The 26500-nt window shown below is 38.0% G+C and overlaps 1 protein-coding gene across 6 annotated transcripts in view; it reads right to left on the bottom strand.

Annotated features, from left to right (window-relative positions):
• SLC4A4 (solute carrier family 4 member 4) overlaps positions 1-26500 on the bottom strand; it is a 494300-nt gene that overhangs the window by 158559 nt on the left and 309241 nt on the right. For all 6 annotated transcript variants that reach the window (XM_031664484.1, XM_031664486.1, XM_031664485.1 and 3 more), the window contains one exon: positions 17786-17862. In XM_031664484.1, coding sequence (XP_031520344.1) covers positions 17786-17862 — 77 coding nt within the window. The remainder of the gene's footprint in view (positions 1-17785; positions 17863-26500) is intronic.

Here is a 26500-nt window from a genome sequence, read left to right as displayed (position 1 = left end):
TCTCTTAAGAAGTTCAAGGCATGCATGGTAAAAGGGTAGAATAATCAGAGGCAATATAGGCAACCAAGAGTTAAAAGTTAATAGTTTGAAAATAATAAATAAATAAAAGTTAATGGATTGACAAACACTTATGCAGAATGCCTATCTTGTGCAGAAACTGGAAAAAAACACTTTCCATTGCTTCTCTCACCCTTTGCTCCACCCCAGTACAGTTTATGAACCCAACAAAGCTTTGCCCTTGGCACCATTCAAAGCTCAGGGCTGGTGCTTCGGGCCTTAGGCTCTCTACTTCACTGTTCTCAACCTCACCTGCAGGCAGAACAAAACAGAGATGTCAGGGCTCTTATCGAAGCACAGAGCAATGGTTCTTTTTTTTTTTTTTTTTTTTGAGACGGAGTCTGGCTCTGTCGCCCAGGCTGGAGTGCAGTGGCCGGATCTCAGCTCACTGCAAGCTCCGCCTCCCGGGTTTACGCCATTCTCCTGCCTCAGCCTCCCGAGTAGCTGGGACTACAGGCGCCCGACACCTCGCCCGGCTAGTTTTTTGTATTTTTTAGTAGAGATGGGGTTTCACCATGTTAGCCAGGATGGTCTCGATCTCCTGACCTCGTGATCCGCCCGTCTTGGCCTCCCAAAGTGCTGGGATTACAGGCTTGAGCCACCGCGCCCGGCCAGAGCAATGGTTCTTAAGGTTGGCTGATGGGGATCCAGGGAGTGCATGGGCACCTGGAAATTACACACAACTTTTTGTCCTACATATTTATTGTGCATCTTTCTGATGAAAGCATCCACAGTTTCATCATAAGCTCAAATGGATCATTGACATGAGAAAAGCTTAAGAACCACTGCATTAGACAGTCCTTGCACTGAAAAAGTACATAAGAATGGTCACAGCTCTATTACTCTATGAGGCTTTGACCTCTAAACAGAGTTCATATTGAAAGATTTTTGTAGCTCAAGAAATGGGAAATCTGGGCTTTCTAAGCACAAGGGGGAAGACATGCACAGAGCACCACAGTGGGAAAAGGAACCACCACCCCTCTCCTCCAGATGCGTTTCACTGGCAAGAGCATGTTCCCCAGCTGATTCTGAATCACAGAATTTTGGAACTGGATGGGTCCTAGAAGGGCTCAGCCTTGGCCCTCCTGTGTACCAGAGAAGCTAAATACATGCTCAAGGTTATACTCCTAGAACAGCACCAAGTGCCCTTTGCCAAGTCCTCTTCCATTTCCGCTCCCACCATACCACTGGGACAGAAAACAGTTAAAAGAATCATCCACTAAAATACTTTTTTTTTTTTTTTTCCAAAAAAGCCATTGAGGGAAAGTGCTTAAATGTAGAAGTATTTTTCACTTAGCACATCAAATATGATGACAAAAATCAGACTGTAAAACTAACAAGTCAACATAGCTCTTAAGACCTGTCTGGATGAGAGCTTTAATATCTGATTACTTGGGATCTAATAAGAAATTGTCAATAAAACATCCATTTGCAGGAAGACAGTTGAGGTAAAACACACAATCTATTGACTTCCAAATGACTGCTAGCAGTTCTTTGAGAATTCAATACTATAAGCAGGGAAACAATTAAACCAGGTCCTTCCAGGGCTGAGATATACAAGGGAACATATGGCCCCAGCAGAACACTTCAAACAGGCAGCTGTACAGCTATAATTAAATCTGTAGTAGTCATGCTATTATTTATTTAGCAGATTTTTTTTAATGTACCCTTCACGGAGGTCTCAGAACATGTACCAAATTAGAACAATAAAGAATACTGGGCCGGGCGCGGTGGCTCAAGCCTGTAATCCCAGCACTTTGGGAGGCCGAGATGGGCAGATCACGAGGTCAGGAGATCAAGACCATCCTGGCTAACATGGTGAAACCCCGTCTCTACTAAAAAATACAAAAAAAACTAGCCGGGCGAGGTGTCGGGCGCCTGTAGTCCCAGCTACTCGGGAGGCTGAGGCAGGAGAATGGCGTAAACCCGGGAGGCGGAGCTTGCAGTGAGCTGAGATCTGGCCACTGCACTCCAGCCTGGGCCAGAGAGCGAGACTCCCTCTCAAAAAAAAAAAAAAAAGAATACTGAAGAAGCAGAAAAAAGGAATCAAGAGGAAAATAAGGCTCTGACACAAAAGCAGGCAACAACTATATGGAAGTTTGGTTGAGAGGTTCTTCATCTGCATCTGAGGGCTTCTGGCTGAGTCACCAGTAGGTTATGGTTACTTAACTGACATAATGACCTGAGATCCCTTCACTCCTTTGTTCTAAGGTCCAGCCCAAAGTCGGCTTCTTATTTTTTAATTCCTATAAATCACAAAGTCTTTAAATTACTTAAAGACTGACTAGTTTATAATACCCCACGCAGTGAATACATTCCTAACATATAGTCATTTGCTTCTTCTGGTATATTACAGTGAAAGAAGGAGCATCAACTCAAGAGTTAAATTCAGAGTCACCTCTGCCCACTCCCCAGTTCCTGACAAAATTCATACTTCCATCTCTGTGCTAGGACATCTAACATCCTACATTATTTACCAATTCATCTCACAGTCTATAATGAGACCTCCTAGAGAGCAGGGATTGTGTGCTGTTCGTTTTTGTAGTCCTGATACCTACTGTAGCACTTAAGTGCAAAGAAAGACTTTTAAAAGTTCATATATACATTAGTGACAAAGCTCAATTTCCTATATAATTCATCCTTACATTGAAATGAAATCTGCTTCATGAAACACATCCATCTGCTATTGCAATTTTATATCTGGAGCTAAAAACAATAAATCTATTCTCTCTCACTGGAGGGCAACTTTCATGAGCCTTGTATCCTTCAAGACTTCTCATCTCTAAAAGTTTTGGATGAGTTACTTCTATTATTCTTCTTGGGTTAGTGCCCAGGCATCTCACTACACTGTTACCATAACTACATCTCAACTATTTCTGAGTAATGGACACCTTTGAAGAGTCTAAATCTGCTGAAAGTCATAAACTTTCTGTTCAAATAAAGTAGCATTTTTCACGTTCTTATTTGCTCCATATTTAGAACTTACATAGTTTATCTTACTCTTGTGAAATTCCTGTGGTTTCAAGCCTGTCAAGATCATTCTCTATCTTAATTATATTATTTAAATTTTAGATGGCTAACTTTGTTAGTTTTGTGTATTTGAAAATCTGATAATAATGTATTATGTCTTAATCTAAATTGCTAATACAGTTGTTTAGCAGAGCAATACAAGCTAAAAAGTACCATGGCATTAGAAACCTCTTCCACTTTTACACTGGCTATTAATCGACACACTTCAAAGACACTTGTTTATCCAGGTAAGAACCTTCTGATATTCATGCAACCCTCAGTTTGTCAAAGTGCTTACAGCAACATCACTAGTCCCTATAGATGCTACACTACAATGAAGTGCCCTGCTCAGGAAAGAAAACGTAGTACATAAGTACACTTACATTCTTCTTCTTTTCTTTTTTTTTTTTTTTTTTTTTGAGACAGAGTCTCGCTCTGTCACCCAGGCTGGAGTGCGGTGGCCGGATCTCAGCTCACTGCAAGCTCCGCCTCCCGGGTTTACGCCATTCTCCTACTTTAGCCTCCCAAGTAGCTGGGACTACAGGCACCCGCCACCTCGCCCAGCTAGTTTTTTGTATTTTTTAGTAGAGATGGGGTTTCACCATGTTAGCCAGGATGGTCTCGATCTCCTGACCTCGTGATCCGCCCGTCTTGGCCTCCCAAAGTGCTGGGATTACAGGCTTGGGCCACTGACACTTATATTCTTCTACTCAACATGTATAGCAACAACTTAGACCACAGATTGGCAAACTTTTTCTGTGAAAGACCAAACAGCAAATACTTTAGGCTTTAGGAGCCAACATACAGTATCTGTCACATTCTTTTTTTTTTAACTGCTTTTTAAAACTGTAACCATGCTGAGCTTGCCAGCCATTCAAAAGCAAGTTACTGGCAGGCTATGGTCCATGAACTATAGATTGCTGGACATCATTTCTCCAATTTTGAAGCAAATGGCCTATTGGTGAAGATAAACATTTATCCAAAAATTAAAATAAGCAACTATTTGATGACAGCTGTGGAAGGTGTCATGGTAGAAAAGCATCATGCGCTGTAACAGCTTATAACTGCAGCCCCTGGCAGAGACTGGAAGCGAGGAGGGGGTGTCACAGAAAACTTCCTTGAAAAGGTGTCATTTACAGAGAAATAATGGGAGAACACCAGTTGCCTGCACAAGGAAGAGCATTTCAATGAACAAAAGCAGCATGTCCAAAGACCCAAAGGTAGGCGGGAGACTGCCATGCTAGTGAAACTGGAAGAATACCATATGGTTGTAGTAAAGTCAGGATGGGAGAAAACCTGGCACATCAGCTTTGGAGAGAGACACCAGGCAGGATAATGCAGGTCTTGGAAGGTCATGCCAAGGATTCTGGGCTTTATCATAAAGGCAACAGGTAGTCATCCAATGGTTATAAGCCATGAGTGACACTTTGTGTACAGTCTTTCAGCACAAAAGCCTGTCTTTCATTTGCTATATATGCCCACAGTGCTTTGTCAGCTTTCTACAGTCTCAGCTTTAAAAATCACAATAGTTTGCATCAATGTAAAAATAATGATTAATGCACTACCACAGGCTGGCTAGTGGCTTGTTATTTTCAAGAAAGGAGAGGGGAAATAGAATACCACCAATACAAAATTTGCCTGTATATACTCCTGTGAAACTAATCAATGTGGAATCATTCTAAATTCAGATCCATTCCAAAACAAAAACAAACAAAAAGAACCTCACACTAGTGTTCTATTTTACAGCTGCCTCTCTCTTGAACTTCTCCAAAAATTGAAAATGTATTCCCAACAGTCCCCCAAAGTCTTAACTCATTTCAGCATTAACCCAAAAGTCCACAGTCCAAAGTCTCATCTGAGACAAGGCAAGTCCCTTCCATCTGTGAGGCTGTAAAATCAAAAGCAAGCTAGTTACTTCCTAGATACAATGGGAGTACAAGTATTGGGTAAATACAGCTGTTCCAAATGGGAGAAATTGGCCCAAACAAAGGGGTTGCAGGGCCCATGCAAGTCCAAAATCCTGTGTGGGAGTCAAATTTTAAAGCTCCAAAATGATCTCCTCTGACTCCAGTTTTCACACTGATGCAAAAGGTAGGTTCCCATGGTCTTGGGCAGCTCCACCCCTGTGGCTTTGCAGAGTACAGCCTCCCTCCTGACTGCTTTCATGGGCTGGCATTGCGTGTCTGCAGCTTTTCCAGGCACAGTGCAAGTTGTGAGTGGATCTACCATTCTGGGGTCTGGAGGACGATGACCCTCTTCTCACAGTTACAGTAGGCAATGCTTCAGTAGGGACTCAGTGTGGGGGCTCCAACCCCTCATTTCCCTTCTGTACTGCCCTAACAGAGGTTCTCCATAAGGGTCCCACCCCTGCAGCAAGCTTTTGCCTGGGCATCCAGGCATTTCCATACATCTTCTGAAATCTAGGCAGAGGTTCCCAAACCTCAATTCTTGACTTCTGCGCACTCGCAGGCTCATCACGATGTGGAAGTTGCCAAGGCTTGGGGTTTCCACCTTCTGAAGCCACAGCCTGAGCTCTACGTTGGCCCCTTTCAGCCACAGCTGGAGCATCTGGGACACAGGGCACCAAGTCCCTAGGCTGCACACAGCATGGGGACCCTGGGCCTGGCCTATGAAACCACTTTTTCCTACTGCGCCCTCTGGGCCTGTGAAGGCCAGAGGCCTTTTTCCTACTGCGCCTCTGGGCTTCTATGAAGGTCTCTGACATGACCTGGAGACATTTTCCCATGGTCTTGGGGATTAACATTAGGCTCCTTGCTACTCATGCAAAGTTCTGCAGCTGGTTTGAATTTCTCCTCAAAACATGGGTTCTTCTTTTCTACTGCATTGTCAGGCTGCAAATTTTCTGAACTTGTATGCTCTGTTTCCCTTCTAAAACAGAATGCTTTTAACAGCACCAAAGTCACCTTGTGAATGCTTTGCTGCTTAGAAATTTATTCCGCCAGATACCTTGAATGACCTCTCTCAAGTTCAAAGTTTCACAAATCTCTAGGGCAGGGGTAGAATGCCTCCAGTCTCTTTGCTAAAACATAACAAGAGTCACCTTTGTTCCAGTTCCCAACGAGTTACACATCTCCATCTGAGACCACCTCAGCCTGGACCTAATTGTTCATATCACTGCCAGCATTTTTGTCAATGCCATCCAACAAGTCTCTAGGAGGTTCCACACTTTCCCACATTTTCCTGTCTTCTTCTGAGACCTCCAAACTGTTCCAACCTCTGCATGTTACCCAGTTCCAAAGTTACTTCCACATTTTCGGGTATCTTTTCAGCAACACCCACTTCTGGTACCAGTTTACTATATTAGTTAGTTTTCATGCTGCTGATAAAGACATAACCAAGACTGGGAAGAAAATGAGATTTAATTGGACTTACAGTTCCACATGGCTGGGAGACCCCAGAATCATGGCAGGAAGGGAAAGGCACTTCTTACATGGCGGTGGCAAAAGAAAATGAGCAAGAAGCAAAAGCAGAAACCCCTGTTAAGCCCATCAGATCTCATAAGACTTTATTCACTATCATGAGAATAGCAAGGGAAAAGACTGGCCCCCATGATTCAATTACATGCCCCTGGGTCCCTCCCATAACATGTGGGAATTCTGGGAGATACAATTTAAGGTGAGATTTGGGTGGGAACACAGCCAAACCACATCTGTGATGAAAATAATAAGTACTAGATGGTATTAGAAATTCAAAACAGGAGTAGTTAACATGAGCTGGAATATTCAAGGATGGATATAAAGAAAAAGCAACACTTGACAAGTTTTGAAGTAAAGGTAAGACTTGGAAAAGCAGAGAGAAAAAGAGAAATTTGGGTCCAAGAGTAATGTGCATTCAATAACATTCATGAAATGACAATCGGACATAATTTCTTTGGAGTGTGGATAGAGCAGTATAGTGTGAAGTTAACAGCATGAACTCCAAAGAACCAAATTAACAATGCAAATTTAAAAGATAAGGAATGATATGTAAATGAAATGGACTTTCATCCCACCAAATCTTACTGCAAAACAAAACCAAAAATAAAAAAGCAGTAGCCCATTTAAATAATGAAAATGGAAGTATATTTTCCTTTTCACAAAACAACTAGAAAAAACAGTTCAGACTGAAGTATAATATCTGTTTTATGAATCAGAAAACTGAAGTTCAGAAGAGTTAAGGTTTACCATGCTTATTTAAGTCTTCAAAGCTATTCCTATGATCCTGGATGGATGCTTCTGCTGCCACAGTGATTAAAATACTCAATGTTATATGCTGATACTCTGAATGTGATTGGTGAAGGTCAGTGAAAAAAGACTGATATAATAAAAAAGTACAATCTATGATCTCAGATTGTGAGTTTATATCTTAGCTTATTAATAAAAAAAGTTCAAAAATAATCACTTTTTCCTCTTACCAGAGCAAAAATTTAAGGTTATAATGATGTGTATTTATCAGACTAAATGAACTACAGTTGACTCTATCTATAGTGAGAATGAATACTTAACAGCCTGGAAGTCAAAAAACCATGAGGTTTAGCAAAGCACAAGTGAAGATCTGTAAATTAAAGGTGTTGTAACTCTCTCTTCATTGTGGTCTGTGGACAAGTCAACTAACTAATCTACTTTTACTAATTCTATGTGTGACACTAATTACAAAAAAAAAAAAAAAAACATTGAAATGTTGTATTTCCTCAAATTTGGAAAGTTTTAGGCTATTATTTCAAATAATTCTAAAAGCCACAACATTTTCCATTTATTAGATGAACTAAGTCTTTTACTTGTATTGCTAAACTCTAGATAGTTGCATTCCAGTTTATTGCTCCCATTTCTTACCTAACCTTTTATCCAAGGAACAATATTTTATTTGGTTAAAACTCTTTTCTTCCGTTATTTTTGTTCTCTAGAATGGAAAGCTACTTCTAAAGTCCCTGGTTCCTTTCTGATTGATGGCTTTGGCCCACACAGTTGTGTCTTTCACTGAACTCCAGCTGCACTTTACTGTCAGCACCACAGTTTATTTGGTGTGAATAATCAGCTAAGATATCAACTCACAATCTGAGATCATAGATTATACTTTTTTTTATTACATCAGTCTTTTTTCACTGACCTTCGCCAATCACATCCAGAGTAGCAACACATAACATTGAGTATTTTAATCACTGTGGCAGCAGAAACATCCATACAGTCACCATAACACCCTTAAAATTTTTTTAATTATTCATTTTTTAATAGTAATTCTGATAATTAGCCTATTCAGCATGATGTGTGCCTCAAAGACAAACCAAAGGCCAGAAACACCGATTGAATACCTGTCTATTCCACTGTGGCTTTCAGGGACCTAAAAAGATCCTAATCCAACTAGGAAGAACTCATTGTACTCACTAAGAGCACAGGTCCTAGGACTAGGATGCTGCTCTACCACTTAGATGTTATTTAACTTTAGGGAAATTACTTAATTTCTTCATGCCTCAAGTTTGCCAATATGTAAAATACAGTTGGCAGTACCAACCCCAAAGCATTACTTGTAAGTAGGTGTCCAATCTATGCTAGTTGTTAGTTATTGCTTACATAGCAGTAGACTCAATACTATCAGATAGAGCTACCAAATGAAGAGTACAGCTAATTTTGAAGTTCAAGCTTTACAATCACTCCCTATGCAATGACTCAGTTACTTCCTACCCTCTTATATGTGTATGCATGGAACATTGATTAGTCAGGAATGTCATCTTGGCATGATTAACCCCTGGCTTTCAGATTACAGAAAACATTACTGCTGTCCTTTTAACATGGTGGCAAAAAAAAAAAAAAAAAAAAAAAAAATCATTGTTTTCGTTTCAGTTCAGTTCTAGGGAGTAAAGTCAGCCCATTGGTGGGTAACATGTGGAGAAACCAGAAAGCTGTGCTGGTGACTGATAAGGTCATGAGATTCTGCTGAGACACATAAATCAACCAGCCACTGGATCAATCAGACAAGTGAGCTGGAAACAGTGGGGAGCTCTTCTCTTTCTAAAGAAGAACAGGAAAAACTTCTTCCCATGGTGTGACCTCCTCATAAATTTATTCTGCAGAGATTCCCTATTGAGAGGGAAATTGGGGAGCAGTAGAATCTGCAAATATGCCCCAACATGTAAAAAAAAAAAAAAAGTGTTGGCTGACCTTTTTATTAGCCATTTCAGTTGACAACACTCCTTCAAAGTTTCTAATAAAGCACTCGTATAAGGTATAAAACTTTTTATTTAACTAACTGTATAGCCTGGCATATGTTCATTTAAAATTATCTTGGGGGTTGGGGGATGGAAAAGAAGGAGATGTAGATCCAAGCTGCAAATGTGTTGAATAATATTCAAAGGGAACACTTGTCCAACTCTTTTTGCAATTTTTCTTTTTGTTCCAAATGCTGACCACCAAGAAGGGCTCTTGAGATGAAGCCATTTGTTGTTTGCCAAGGAAATTCCCACAGAGCCTGAAAAGCCCTCTCAGAGCTGGGAACAGCAACATCTTCAGTCAAAGCAAGAAGAAACAGACAGGTGGCCAAGTCTACCCACTGCACTTTTCACCTCCCTACTTCAGAATACAAGTGATTAGCCAGCTCGGACATCCAATTACATAAGGAAAATAAACCCAGTTTTAATTTCTATACTTTAAGCTTCTGACAAAAGCCCCCAAAGTGAGCTGGGAGGCAAATGCTAGATATTGAGATTCTTTTCATTTTGAGTCGCTAAGCTTTCAGTGGAGTGAAACATAAAGAATAAACTAAAATCTGACCAGCAAATAGTATCTTAGCAGTGGAGGCGGATTCAATAAAGTGTTTAAAGATCCAGAATATAACTCATATAATCTTTTGGGAAGGTAATTAAATTTGCAATACATGGTAATCCAGCAATTCCACTTATAAAAATTTCTCCTCCAGAAATACTCATGAAACAATGTAGAAAAATTACAATAAGGGTACTTCTTAAAGGCTTATTGGTACAGCAAAGAACTGAAAATATCTAGTCACGGAAGATAGAATCAATAAAATATAATTCATATATACTATATAGCCTTTAAGGAGAATAAGGTGGGTGCCCACTGCATTGTTAAGTTAAAAAAATCATATTTTAGAACAATACAATCACATTTTTATTATTTATATATAAATATATAAGTATTCATATATCAGAAAAGTTCATTAGACTCAACATCAAGCTGCTAATGGTAGTTATTTTAAAGGATTTGACTTTAAGAATTTTCATTTTTTATTTTATTCATTTTTGCTTTGTTTAAATTTTACAGCATTGTTGTATATTTTGAATCAGAAAATTCTAAAGTTTTTTTAAAAATTGTGGATAATAACATGTTACTACAGTAAATAAAGAATGATTCCATGGGCGGGGCATAGTGGCTCATGCTTATAATCCCAGCACTTTGGGAGGTCAAGACAGGCACATTGCTTGAGCCCAGGAATTCAAGACCAGCCTGGGCAACGTGGCAAAACTGCATGTCTCTATATATATATGCAAAAAAAAAAAAAAAAACTGGCTGGGCATGGTGGTGTACACCTGTAGTCCCTACTATTCAGGAGGCTGAGGTAAGAGGATAGCTTAAGCCCAAAAGGTGGAGGCTGCAGTGAGCCAAGATTGTGCCACTGTACTCCAGCCTGGGTAACAGTGAGACTCTGTCTCGAAAAGAAAAGAAAAAAAAAAAAGAATGATTCCCGATATATATATTTACAATTACTATAAAGTTTTAAAAACTGTACTCAGATGAACTAAGAGTGTTCATCACAAGGTATTGCTGTTTTCTGGTTTTGTAACAATTTGCCACTTCCAAGAAGAAAAATGTTCGTTTCTTTTATGAAGTTTCTGTCAGATGTAAGTAACTTGTGATGTGAGAGTATACGTCCATCAAAGATTATTGCTGACAGCATGCTACTGTTCTCTGAAATATATTCTAGGTATATTCCTGGTATTGGCATACTGGCAGAATGCTACATATTGAAAAGAGAAAAAAGTGACATCAAATGTAAAACATGCCAGTTTATTAATATATGTAATAGCTACAATTTCTTCGGTTAAATGTTGAATACAGGGATGCAGTGCTACCAGAGTTCAATTCTTTCACAGGAACAGGTAAGAATGTGGCACAGAATCCCTTTTTGGCTGTTCTGTCCTGTTCCTACACATCCTGATGCTCCTTTCTGAACCATAAAGACTAAGAAGATTTCCCGTTACCATTCCTCAGAGAGGACTCCAGTGAAGGTTTCATGAATCATGTGTCATTAGCCAGTTGGCATGCCTGATGTTAGCCAACAGTAATATCAAGAGGACCACAGGAGCAAATATAATTACTCAGAAATTCAATCTCACTATTCTTGGTGGCTTACACCCACTTCTAGTGCATTAAATATTTCAATAATTAATATTTACTAATTAATAATGTAATATAATTAACAGTACATGGATGATCTTTTAACTGGGAAACTCTTTTTCTTTCTTACAATATTTCTACAGCAGAGAAGAATTTCCTTTGCTGATAGTAATAAGGTCTTAATGGCTATAGCTAACACATTAAGAAATGGGCTCTTATGGGTCTGCGAGCTCTCATTTTAATGCACTGGGGTACTCATACAATACTTAATATAGGAATAACACCAGATGATCCAAAACATTCACAAATTTCTCCATCCTATCACATTGTATCTCTAGTGAGCTTTTTAAAATGTAAATCAGAACATACAACACTCTAGGTAAAAATCCTAAGAGAGTGTCTCACTGCACTTAGAATAACATAAAAAGGGCCTCTGGCATATTTTTCTGACTTCTCTACCACTGCGCACCTGCTACATTTGCTCCAGTCACTTATGACACTTTTTTTCCTGTTTCTTGAATACACCATCTTCATTTCTGCCTTAGCTTTCTACTCTTGCTTTTTGCTCAGCCTAGAAACCTCTCTCTCCAGATCCTCTCCTTACTGGCTAACCCTCTTCCGTAAAATAGTTTTTAAAATAGTTTTCCTGTACCTCTCCACTTTACCCTGCTTTATTTTCAAGATAGCACTTATGATTATGTGAAATTATCCTACGTATTTATTGTTTTTCTTGTTTACTGTCTCTCTCTTCCCAAAAGCATGGAAGTTCCACGAGTCAAAAGATGTATCTGTTTCATTCACTTCTGGAACCCACAACTAAGAACATTTTCTAGCACAGAATATACATTTTGAATGAATGAATGAATGAATGAATGAATTCAAATCACAGCTGCATGCAGTGACGGGGTGTTTTAGGAGTTCAAATTCATTGTAGCTGCAGTTAATTAAAACCATAGCTCTAAATTTCACAAAAGGCTCCTTTTTTCCTAAAATAATACACGAGATAGAGTTCAGTTTACTTCATATAGGATCATCTGCTTCATTTTAAAGCTGATACAAAACCCATTCTAAAATGAGTACTAATTTTCTATTCCAGACAAATAGCTTTTAAGAATGTACAACATTAATAAATGCAGAGATGCAACTGTCCCAATTTTAAAATACATACATTCTATAAATCGGTACTAATATCAATGCTTCTCAAACCCCACTAATCCCTGTCAACTGTTTAAGCTTTAAGAATATGGGAGAAGCATAGAATGGGAAAAGGAAGCTATCTTAAGCCAAATTTCTCGTAGAGAGGGAAAAGATAATGACAAACATGTTTTGTTAATTAGCTAAGCACAAGCTGTTCCCCTGTGAAAGGGGCCCAAGGATATCATTGCATGGCTATACAAGTGCCCCTCAGGAACACCTGGCTGAAGGAAAGCTGTAGGTGCTGAGCCAGAGAGATGCTCACCAAAGTCACCAAAACTGTAGTGACTAAGGACCTCTAAGGACCCTAACTACCTTCTCACAACACGCCTTTGTTCTTAGGTTTTCACAGATGTGATTCCATCTGGAGCTCCTCTGACACAGTAATGTCTCACTGCTCCCTGAAAACATGCTAAAGACAATTATTATAACCTCAGAAGACATGAAGCTTTCTTAGACACTGTACCTCCTCTGAAGGGTGAAGTAAGACCACCCATATTCAGTGTGAACTGTAGGTTTTTTTGACTGAGCCATGGAAAGAAAAAGGAGGTACTTTTGTCCTTTTCCTTCACTGTGAGCATGAAATAACTATAATGCTAAGAGAAGCTTTATGTGAGCCCTGGGATGGAACTCTATGTTCAAAATCATGAAAAGAAGTCATCTCAGTGGACTGGGTTGACTCACTCCTATATCATGTATGTGTAAGAAAAGGATTGGGGGTTATTTCCCCAATAATCACAGGATGTTTCCTTCTAGATCTCATTTTAAGATAGTTGTGGCATAGCAACTTTAAACTTATACATGGTTTAATGGTTTCATCCTCATACTTTCTGACAAAATACTTAAATTCAGGTCTATTTCTTTAAAAGACCAAGACTTCAAACATAGGAATCAAGGCAGCAAAATATATTTAAACATAATAGGCAATAGACAGTGCTAAAAATGATCCTAATACGTTTTAGAAATTAACCCTACACAAAACTCCACCACGAGACCTATGGAATAGATTCTCAGATTAGCCAGTTAAATAATGAATATCACAGAAATAATAACCAGATAAGCAGTTACAAGGTTATGTGGACCTCAAGTGTCCCCCTGAGAATCTGCAGGCTATTTCTACATCTACTGCATCCACTGCAATCAACAGACTACAATTTCACTTGAGGTTGGACATGTAATTGTGAGATGTTATTGCATTATTAATCAACCTGGAAAAAGTCAACTTTTTTTAAGCCATTGCACCACTCAGCACAGTATTTCTACAAGAGTTAAAGCTAAGGGGTAAAATGAAGAAAAAGGCTCTTTCTTATTCTCATAGCTGAAGCCATATTCATATGAAAACTGTAACTAAAGCCACTGCAGTTGATAAGCACCCACCTCACATGTAAATTTCTAAAAGAACAGAAAAAGAATAAGAAGAAATAGAAAAATAAATCAAAGGTAATCAAGAAATATAATTAGATAATGTAAAAAAATACTCCATAGCAGCAAAATAGAAGAGATTATTTATGTAGATTTACAACTAGATGAACTCCAGATGTATTTTTTAAATCTATTTCTCCACAGGTGTTTTTCTGCTTAATAAATATAACATCCAAGTTGGAATATGGCTAAAGCACTGAATCACCTAAATTTTGGCTATGCTCTTCTTCTGCTGTTAACTATTTTAAGCCATTTTTCAATAAAGCAGCCGCTACTGAAATCGTAAGCACATAGGCTTGGCAAAGCCAGAAAGAAAAAGTGCAGCCCACAGATTTGTTTCTTCTGTTTTCCCAAAACAGAATCTCATAAAAAAATATGCCCTCAAATTCTGTCACTATGTAGCTGTCAGAAAGAGCAATTCTGTTCCTCTTCATAACTCTGAACATTAAACCCATTCTTTGTGCTACTAAGAAGTTAGACAGCTCCAAGAAGTTGCAAGGCACCATCACAACTGTTCAGATTGTATCCAGGCAGAATAATCAGTCAATCAGAAATTTCAGTACTGGTCAGATGGAAGATTTTGGGGCCAACTTGGACAAGTACACAAGACAAGTTTGAGTTTACCGCCAAGATCACTTCCAGGACACTGGCTAATTAATTATAAAAGCTTTCTCAAAACAAATATAAGCCTGGAAACCTTTTTTTTTCCTGTCCAAACAGAGAAAAAATGGGTTAAAAAATAAATAAATAAAAGCCAGGGTTTATCACAGCTTCATCTTACTTGCAAATCCACTTTCCTTTTTCTTGCCCTAAAATGATCCAGGAGTTTTTGTATTTGAAGTTACCAAAATAGTAGGTATAGAAACTGAAAATGTTAGTTTGATTTCTGTATCTGTACCTTTGGTTGTAGAAGAGATTATGAATTAGTTACAAAAGCCTCTCTTCAAACTCTGGTAGGAAGAGAGAATGGAGTTTCTTCCTGAAGAACTCATTGGATTAACTATAAATCCTGTAATAGACACAAATTAGATTAATAGTTGCTCTTATAATTATATATTCATCAACCTTCCTTTGCTGGCTTTGAAAACAAAAGGAACATTCCTGAATTAAATTTTCCTCGCTTCATCTTAACATGAACCTTGATCACTATGAGATGCTAGTGAAAGGTACTGAAGATTTTGGTTTTAAAGACTCCATTCCCATGGGCTTTATAACAAAATCAATACCCATAAAAAATGTTCCACATATTTCTTCTACTACTGGAATCAAAATTTTATGTAATATGCATCTTAAGCCATCAGATTTCTTCTGCATATGCCCAGATATTAAAAGACCCAATAAGTTAGTAAATGTATCTGTCAGCATTTACCAGCTGCTTCTTGTCAAATTCCTGGCAAGAGGAGAGCTGCCCTTAATAAAAGAAGGCTTCCTCAAGAACTCAACAAGATATTCCTAAGCCTAATTAGTATACCGCCTTATCCAGTACTAAGACTCATGGCAAACCTTACAAATAATCAGCATGGCTTGGTAAACAATGAATGGAGACAAAATGTGCGAAATAGATTTAAGAAAACTTCTAGTGGCCTGAGTTCTCCCTTTTCCACTACTGATATGTACCTACCAATGTACCCATATTTAAATGCTCTTCTTCCTGATCATTTCAAGAGGTAGACAGATGAAAGGAAGGTGACAATCCACATTAGCATCTGAAGGAGCAGCTCAAGGAGTCAAGAATTTATCTCAATGTAAAGCGGGAGGTAAGTAAAGAAATTAGTCCTGACCTAAACAGAGTCCCTCTTCTGGGGAACACAAATGAATAAATGAAGACAAGATGGATAACTTGAGATTTCAGAGCATCATAAAGGTCATCAAGAAGTCCTGAACTTAAAATGATAGGAAGCCATTATCCATTTTTAATGTAGAATAGAAAAATGAGAGCAACTATGTAAAAAGTATACTGAATTGAGAGAAAATGGGGACAGGGGATCAATTCCAACAGCTTTTCTAGCAATTCAGATCTGAGATGATGAAGACACTACTACGGAGGAAGGGAGGAAGGGAGGGAGGGAGAGAGGGAGGTATGGAGAAGGGGAGGGGAGGGAAGGGAAGCGGAGGGGAGGGAAGGGAAGGGGAGGGGAGGGGAGAATAGAATGGAATGTACACCCTTCCCGTACTTTCTAAAATTCACCAAGGCCTAAAAACCTCTATGACTACAAGTGCTGTCAGTTAAAGAGGAACACCATCATGAATATGGCTTTTTGGAAAAAATCAGCAAAGTGTGAAAAGAGGAATCTTCAAACTCACCCACTTAAAAGGCAGAAAGAGAAAGAACAAGTCATCCCTCAGTATCCGCTGGGGATTGATTCCATGACCTCCATCAGATAACAAAACTGGACAATGCTTAAGTCCCTGATATAAAATGGCATACTAATTTGCATATAACCTACACACATCCTCATATACAGTTTAAATTGCTCTAGATTACTTATAATACCTAGTATAAATGCCATGTAAACAGTTGCTATGATGTATTACTTAGAGAATAATGACAAGAAAAAAAGTGTGCATGTGTTCAGCACAGACACAATTTTCATTCTGTCCATGGTTGCTTAAATCCATGGATATGGAGGGCTAACTGTACAATTAGCATATCAAGCATCAAGTCAACTAGAACCATACTCTTCTACTATATCAAAAGACAAATGGTAAGTTAAAAGAGCAAGAATCAGATATTTGATTTTCTGGGGTGAGTTATATATTATAGTTTCCTCTTAGCAAAGAACAAAACTAGTGTCCATCATCACACAACTAGCCAGTTTTGGAATAAGTAGCAAGACCAGATTTTCTTGCTTCATGTTCCTTCTTCTTTCCAGTATATGCTACTTCCCCTTCAACCCTGGGGAAACAGTCTTAAGATTTCTATGATTTTTTAAATATGCTGCTTTCATTTCTTCAAAACTTTGAAATTTTTTAATTTAGGAGGCATCATTTTTCCACATGCTATATTCTTAAAATACAATTTTCTTGCACAGATATTTACTCAGATGAAAGAAAAAACGGCCCAGTTTACACCACATTCTCTTCAAAAGAAAGCAAACAGATATTCAAAACCTGATTGCTCTTCATTCAACTATATGTTTTAACAGACAAACAAATATATATGGTGCGATCTCAGCGCACTGCAACCTCTGCCTCCCAGATTCAAGCAATTCTCATGCTTCAGCCTCTGGAGTAGCTGGGATTACAGGCCTGTGCCACCATGCCTGGCTAATTTTTGTGGTTTTAGTAGAGACAGGGTTTCGTCATGTTGGCCAGACTGGTCTCCAACTCCTGGCCTCAAGTGATCTCCCCACCTCAGCCTCCCAAAGTGCTGGGATTACAGGCGTGAGCCACTGTGCCTGGCCAGTATTTCTTTATAATTTACCAAAATACTTTTTTCATAAGTTATCCCACTTAATCCCTAGAATAAACACAAGTCAGAGGTTATTACTATTTTAAAGCTGAGACAACTATTTCTCTAAGATTTTAATTGTCCAAGTGAATAAATCTGCAACAGCTGAAGTAGACTGAAATTTTTCCCTTGTGATTCCAGCTCCCTTCACACACTGCTTCTCCTTCTCCCAAGGAAGGTGAAAACTGTTGTCTGCACATAAAGGTCCATTTTAAGTGAAGCAACCATCACCTCTAATCCTTTCTCAGCATCTTTTAGATATATGTTCTCTTACATTTCAAAGAAGCAAGAATTTTTTGCTTACCTGGTCCTTCTCCGGTTTATCAGAAATATCATTCAGACTGGAGGAAGTCAGATTCCTATGGGTCATGGCTGGGCTACCTGGAAAAACACAAGTAAACTCTAATTAAAGACTTCTTTTCAAGAACACAAAGATTGTGATGGTATACTTAATAAACACTAGTAGATGATGATGGAAATGGTGATGATACTTTTAACCACTCTAGGATTCTTCTGAAGAGTTTTCCAGAGTCTAGGTTGGAGTACAAACATAGTTAAATGCAAAGTATATAAAATCCCAAATACCGTAGTTAAGACTTATTGCCTGGTTCAATTTCAAGGTAAGCTAAACTTTGAAAGAAACTTCTAAGACAATAAGCATAAAAATAAATTTGTTCCTGGTTTTGTTCACTCTTTATCATTGCCATTTACATACATGCGAATCTATCTGGTTTCCTTTCCTTTTCCTGTTGCCTGCAGAGAGCAGCTGCTTCCTCATCTTCAGCAGGGCTGACCCTGGATGCCAGGCCCAGACCTCCTCTCCCCGAGGCCTTGGCAGCCCTTCCTAGAACGCCACTCACTCCGATCCACCTGAAAAGTCTTGGTCGAAGTGTTCCCTTCTCTGGCTAACACTTGGATCAAGCATATTTCTCCTTAGTGGGCATCTGATTTAGAATCCTCACTCTTTGCCTCAATGTAGTGTTATCACAGGATCTCTTACTTCTCTGCATTTCCATTTGCCAGAATAAAATAAGCATATCCTCTTTTCCCCCTTAACATGTTAAATCTCTTCTCCAAGTGAAGGGATGGATGTCATCGGAATACTACATGGGAACCAATCTCCCTGACCATATAGCAGCTGCCAATATGGTTCACTGGTGATCCATCCAGTGATTTCAGACACTATCATACATGAATAGAGAGGAAGGACATGTAGAAGAGCCACAGACTGTTTTCAAGTAGACCATGTTAATCAACAGAATATTGGACTTTCATTCTGCAGTTGGACCTGAAATTTCTAGACTTGCTAAGCAAAAAAACTAACTTTTCAAAGCCAAGACGTTTGACCCAACTGCTGCAGGGTGCTGAGTAATACATTCATCCTTAATCCTCAATGATCTGACTCAGGCTGGTCTTTACAGCAGAAGGACAAGGGTTGAAAAGAAGCAACGAAGTTCTAACATAGCTTCACATTTGCTTCCAAATAATTCTTTAGATTACAGACTTTAATTCCTTCAGATAAAGACTTCAACATATAATTTCACAAAAGACTAAAATCTACCCCTAATAAGTTAATGCCTACATAACAGCAGCTCTTTAAATATAATTCCTTTTAACTCCAGATCAGAAAAATTGTAATTTCCTTGAACTGGCAAGACAGGATATTTTCCACTCTGTTGCATTTCATCGAGTAAGCATGGCCTAGATCTCTTAAATCTTTTACCTGGTTGGGTGTTTTATTCTAGGAAAATTTAAGCACAGGGCATTATTCAAAGGAAAATAACATTTGAAAATGTGCTTTATGTGCAAAATTAAAAGAACCCCTTTGCAGGGCACTTTTTCTTCCTTGAGCCACATATTAGATTTCTAGTGTCCACTCAAAACAAAAGACACTAGGTACAATCTTGAATGCCCCCAACTAATGCTGAGATTGAAACTAATAGAAAATGATGAGTACAGACAATTTTGCACTTTATATTTAAAAACAAAACTAGCTATTTGGACTAACTGGGTAAAAGTTCTGCCTGAATAAGTGAAGAAATATGAATTATACAATCCTAAAGCAATGAAGCCTTAGCAATCCTAATCATAAGTTAAAAATATCTTATGTAAATAAATAGGTAAGACAAATTTCTACTCATCAAATCATTTATATGTAAGTGGCAGTACTGAAATAAATTTAAGTCAGTTTTCCATTAAGTAATTTAAACTTCCTAGCCAATAGCCTAAAGTCATTGATTTGCTATAGGCACTCTTTATAAATACTGTAAAGGCACATTTCAGCCCAAGCGCTGTCCTAACTGCTGCAAAATCTGAATAGATAGAAGCCAAATTAATGAGGTTTTCATTATAATGGTAATCTTGATTGATGTGACAGCTTTTCCAAGAAACCTTATATACCCATCATTCTTTGCATTTCTGAAAGACAGTGATAGTATGGCTATCTATATTTATACTATATGAGGAGCAAGAGAAAGGTGCAGGTCCAAGAAAAATGCAAGAATCAGATGAGGAAGAGAAGACTAGTATTAAGAAATAATCAAATCTGTTTCCTCTCCTAACTTTCTCTGATTCTCACTGATAAAAGTAATTAATATTAACAGCTTCACTAACGCTTAACACTGCAAGAATCTGCTAGTCAACATTTCTAGTAACTAAGCAAGATGATCAGCATTCTTCAATCTTTTTCCATCCCCCTCCCTACCAAACTCCCCATCCTGACTTCCCAAGACCTTGAGGCAGAGACAAATCCTTCCCAATGCTCTAAATCAGTGGTTTCTATAGTGAGGTCTCCACACCAGCAATATCCACATCACCTGTAGACTTGTTAGAAAGGCAGATTATTGACACCCAGGCAAGACCAATTCTTTATTTTATTTTTCTCATAAGTGACTGGGGTACAGGCAGTATTTGGCTATGTAAGTTCTGTAGTGGTGATTTGTGAGATTTTGGTGTAGTCATCACCCAAGCAATATATACTGCACCATATTTGTTGTCTTTAATCCCTCACCCCCTCCTACACTTCCCCTCAAGTTCCCAAAGTCCACTGTACCATTCTTATGCCTTTGCGTCCTCATAGCTTAGCTCCCACACACCAGTGAGAACATAAGACATTTGGTTTTCCATTTCTGAGTTACTTCACTTAGAATAACGGTCTCCAATCTCATCCAGGTCGCTGCAAATGCCATTAATTCATTCTTTTTAAGGTTGAGTAGTATTCCATCCTATAAATATACCACAGTTTCTTTATCCACTCATCAATTGATGGGCATTCGAGTTGGTTCCTCGATTCTGCAATTGTGAATTGTGCTGCTATAGTAGTTCTACTTTTAGTTCTTTAGGGAATTTCTACACTGTTTTCCATAGCAGCTGCACTAGTTTACATTCCCCTCAGCAGTGTAGAAGTGTTCCCTGATCACTGCATCCACACCAACATTTACTGTTTTTTGATTTTTTGATTACAGCCATTCTTGCAGGAGTAAGGTGGTTTTGCATTGTGGCTTTGATTTGCATTTCCCCGATCATTATTGATGTTGGGCATTTTTTTCATGTTTGTTGGGCCATTTGTATATCTTCTTTTGAGAACTGTCTATTCATGTCCTTAGCTCACTTTTTGATGGGATTTTTTTTTTTCTTACTTATTTGTTTGAGTTTGTTGTAGATTCTGGTTATTAGTCCTCTGTCAGATGTACAGAATGTGAAGAGTTTCTCCCACTCTGTGGGTTGTCTGTTTACTTTGCTGACTGTTTCTTTCGCTGTGCAAAACTCTTTAATTAAGTCCTAACGATTTATCTTTGTTTCTATTGTATTTGCTTTTGGATTCTTGGTCATGAAATCCTTGTTTAAGCTAATGTTTATAAGGGTCTTTCCAATGTTCTCTTCTAGAATTTTTATAGTTTCAGGTCTTAGATTTAAGTCCTTAATCCATCTTGAGTTGATTTTTGTATAAGTTGAGAGATGAGAATCCAGTTTCATTCTCCTATATGCGGCTAGCCGATTATCCCAGCACCATTTGTTGAAAAGGGCGTCCTTTCCCCACTTTATGTTTTTGTTTGCTTTGTTGGAGATCAGTTGGCTGTAAGTATTTGGGTTTATTTCTGGGTTCTCTATTCTGTTCCATTGGTCTATGTGCCTCTTTTTATAATAGCACCATGCTGTTTTGGTGACTATGACCTTTTAATATAGTTTGAAACCAGGTAGTGTGATGTCTCCAGATGTGTTCTTTTTGCTTAGCCTTGCTTTGGCTATGCAGACTCTTTTTTGATCCCATATAAATTCTGAAATTGTTTTTTCTAATTCTGTGAAGAATGATGGTGGTATTTTGATAGAATTTGTGTTAAATTTGTAGATTTCCTTTGACAGTACTGTCATTTTCACAATATTGATTCTACCCATCTATGAGCATGGGATGTGTTTCCATTTGTTTGTGTCATCAATTATTTCTTTCAGCAGTGTTTTACAGTTTTCCTTGTTGATGTCTTTTGCTTCCTTCATTAAGTATATTCCTAAGTTTTTTTTTTTTTTTTTTTTGCAGCTACTGTAAAAGAGGATGCATTGTTGATTTGATTCTCCGTTGAGTTGCTGTTGGTGTACAGAAGAGCTAACGATTTGTGTACATTAATCTTGTATCCAGAAAATTTGCTGAAATCTTTTGTTAGTTCTTAGAGCTTTCTGGAAGAGTCTTTAGGGTTTTTAATGTAAACAGTCATATCATCAGCAAACAGTGGCAGTTTGACTTCCTTTTTACTGATTTGGATGCCATTTATTTCTTTCTCTTGTCTGATTACTCTGGCTAGGGACTTTCTGTGTTATGTCGAAAAGGGGTGGTGAGAATGGGCATCCTTGTCTTGTTCCAGGTCTCAGAAGGAATGCTTCCAACTTTTCCCCATTCAGTATTATGTTGGCTGTGGGTTTGTTATAGATGGCTCTTATTACATTGGGGTATGTCCCTTGTATGCCTATTTTGCTGAGAGTTTTAATGAGAAAGGGATGCTGGATTTTGCTGAATGCGTTTTCTGCATTTATTGAGATGATCAGGTGACTTTTTTTGTTTTTAATTCTGTTTATATGCTGTATCACATTTATTGACTTGCATATGTTAAACCATCCCTGCATGCCTGGTATGAAACCCACTTGATCATGGTGGATTATCTTTTTGATATGTTGTTGCATTCGGTTAGTTAGCATTTTGTTAAGGATTTTGGCATCTATGTTCATCAAAGATATCAGTCTGTAGTTTTGTTTTTTGATTATGTCCTTTCCTGGTTTGGGTATTAGGGTGATGCTGGCTTCATAGAATGAAATACCTTCTTTCTCTATCTTATGGAATAGTGTCAAAAGATTTAGTACCAATTCTTCTTTGAATATGCCTGACAAATTCTATCAACACTGTGGGTATGAGCGGGGAGGGTGGACACCAATGTGCATTTTAACAAGCCCTCCAGGGGACTCTGAATCATGCTGAAGATTGAGAACCACTGCTCTAAATAAACCAGTTATCTTAACAGTATCTATACTAGTCGGAATCTAAGTTGAAAGAAGTATAAATGTTGGAGGGGTATTGCCCGAGAGGTAAGTCTAATAACCTTGCCCTCCTCCAAGCTACTGCTCTAAACTATCATATCTCAAGCAAATCATTAACTTATCAACCTTGTCACATAAACACACAAAGAGGTTATCTGGCTTTTCCTCTGAATCCTCGCCTATACAACCAAATAAATAATTTTGTTTTGGAAACTCACTGTTTAATCAGCCTTTTCCAGAAACATATCACTCAAATCCAAGAAAAAAAAAAATGAGGGCCGAAAGAGATTATCGACCAGATTATACATGGGAATTAGAAATTTGTGTGTGGCTTTTTTGCTAACATGGGAAGGTGTTAAAAAACAGGTCCCTAACAACATTCTTGTGAATATTTTACATCTGACATTTCAGAAGACATATTGTCAGAATAAATCAGTGTTTTCTACTTAGATTTTGGCCTATAATGTAAACACATTATACTGCAATCCTGAGCAAGTAAGGATGCTAGAGAAAAACGTCACCTTGCACCAAAAAGGTGAAATACAAGTGTACCCTAAAGTATGTTGCTTCTTGGGCAAGTGGTGATTCATTCACTCAAAGCTACAACCAATAGGCCCTTTCCACCTAAAATCCGGGGTGTAAAAACATCTTATGCTTGTTCTTGGTCCAAAGAAACTTTGTGTTTTTTAAGATTCCTTAAAACAAAAAAAAAAGAAAGAAAGAAAAGCAGAAGAACCAGTCTCAAGTGCATAATCATAATTAATTTCCATATCACTATTTTCTGGCCATAAGAAAAAGAAAGCTTTGCAGAATCGCATTTTCAAGCAGTTTCACACAATCAGAAACAATTTCATTTTCAAAGTACCCACTTGGCAGGTACATACTGTTGCTATAAAAATTAATTACATTCTGTACTGAGTTTGAAAATCATTGTTATTCTTTAGCACACATGTAGCAATTCATAAAGTCCTTTGCAATTATAACTATTAGTTACAATAAAAAGGGGTGAGAAGAATCTATGGCACAGAAAGAAGATATTTGAATGTGTACATATTAATGTAATACAACGACACATAAATGTCCTCCTCACCTCATACCTCCATAATGAGCCAATAGAGAACCCAGGGACAAGCTAAAACAAAGATCTCATGGCCTATGAAATAAATTGAATTTTTTTTATTCTTAATATTAAATAACATTTGTAGCACAAAAAAACAACTAAGATAACTTACATGTAATAGACATACAAGTGGATCTGCATGTTCTTGTCAGAATATTTGGAGGTATGGGTCTGATTTTCACTGCTTGGGACCATAAAACTAACAATAAATGTCATTTCGGAATAATGTATGTGTTCTACACCCACATTGACTCATTGATGTTCTTTCTTCTCCCTTTGCTGGCATAACAAACCTACTAGAAAATGTCTATATTCAAGAGTAACGGTCAACTAATCTTTTTGAGTACTAGGTACCTGAACTCACATTATCTTACTTAATCCTCATATCAACACTGTGAGGTTAGTTTGATAATAAACAAACGAACTTCAAGGAGGTGAAGTTCATGGTCACATAGCAAGCAGTAAAACCATAATGGAAACATGGCTCTCATAATGCCAATCCCACTGCCTCTGAGAAGGAAACATCTCTCAGTGTTATTTGCATAAACACATAAACTTCATCATGGCTAATAAAGAGAAAATGTAATGTACAACCACAGAGAATATATTATATTTTCATGCCAATTATGTGCAGAATAACATCACTAGAGAGGTTTAAGGCAGTTATGTTCCTGGTTTCCAACTTAGCAGTTCCAAAAATGGAGATGGTATTACTCTACTTTCTCATTTTCATAAAGAAAAGAAGGGGGGAAATATTGAACTCAGCCACTCTGTTTGCCATTCTAATTAAATACTTGTCGCAAACCACAGCTCTGTGACAAAGGATGCTAAAGGCAACAGGAATATAATGGTAAAAGAATTACACCACATGCTTCTGAATGTCTTCATTCATAGCCATAGCCAAGTGTTTGTAAAATTCTACAATATATGTACAGCCTATTCTCCATTATTTCTATGTTAGTTTTCCATATTTCAGGTTACTTCAGTTCTAATTTCTTCCCATTTCACTCACTAAAAACAGGAATAAAATGGGACAAAGAGAACAAATCACTTAGGATATTTACAATGAGTTTGACTGACAAAGTCTAGAAGGAAGGCTAAAAGAGAGTTTGGAATTCTGTGAGACCAGTTTCCTAGTTTTAGATGGCAACAGGTTATTAATAGCTTTCACCCACAAAATAATAATAATAATAAAATAAAATAAGCATGTCATTATGGTCCCCAACTCACTTCGATCCCCCATACCCTAAATAAAATACAAAAATATTTTAAATATTAGACTAAGGAAAGTTATTATAAACATATCATTAGTCAGAAGGTGCCCTTTGGAGGAACTTCATAACTAAGAAAAAATCAGTTTCGGCATTTTTACTTGTTTCCTTTTTAATTGTTTTGTTTTGTTTAAAATATTTTTAACATTTGTTTTTATTTTATATAACGTAAACTCCAAGAGCCTACAGGCAAGGCCCTTGGTTTGTCTTGTTTGTAGTTATAGCCTCAGACCTTGGCATTAGTGGCACTTAATACTTTGTGAATGAATAATAGTAATGGGGTATCATTTTACCTCCGTTTGGAGTTACTACTATAAACACTACTGTGCAAAGTCCATTTCCTATGGAGGGAGATGCTGTGTGCACACTCCAAGAGCCTTCAGACTTGGACAGCCTTAGAGTAAATAAGTAAGAAGTTTGTAGCTGGCCCAGAACTAACAGAACTGAAAGACTCTGCCAAACTGGCCCAAAGCCTGTCGTTGAGCAGAGGGAAAAGAAGAAGCAATAAAGAGGAAAAAGAGAAATTATCTGTGAAGAAGGAATGAGGATATGAGGATGGAGGAGAAATAAGGCTGAGTGTCAGGATCTCAGCTAAAGGAAAGGAGAGCCTGGGGTAGAGAAAAGCTGGGAGAAACTAAAATAACTCAAAGCATTCAAAGCATATGATTGTCTTGGAAAGTGGAGCAAATGTGGAGAAAAGAAGACATCAAAAGACCCAGATAACTGTCAAAGTATGTGAGTAAAGTTGAAGCCAAAAACTGATGTCATTCCTAACGTATGAGACAAAGATAATAGAGAGGATGTCCTTATATGGAGAGCTGGAAGTGTGTAGAGGTCAAGTCACAGATACCTGCATCAATGAGGCTTCATAAATACTATCCTCTTATTTTAAAAGCCATTCCCTGCCCTTCGGGACCTTTGTTATCTATAATCCCCTTGGTAATCTATTTAACCTCAACTTCGTTGACCCTGTTCATTCCTGTTTTTTAATTTTCTGGCTACTCTGCGGGCCTTTCCCAAGAGTCAGTGTTAGGTCTAATACATCTCAATATCAAATACAAAAGTTCCATCTCTTCTAATTCTTTCAAATTTCAACCAGCAAAAG

This window comes from Papio anubis, chromosome 3, assembly GCF_008728515.1.
Source record: "Papio anubis isolate 15944 chromosome 3, Panubis1.0, whole genome shotgun sequence".
Lineage (NCBI taxonomy): Eukaryota > Metazoa > Chordata > Mammalia > Primates > Cercopithecidae > Papio > Papio anubis.
This window is presented reverse-complemented; position numbering and strand designations above follow the sequence as displayed.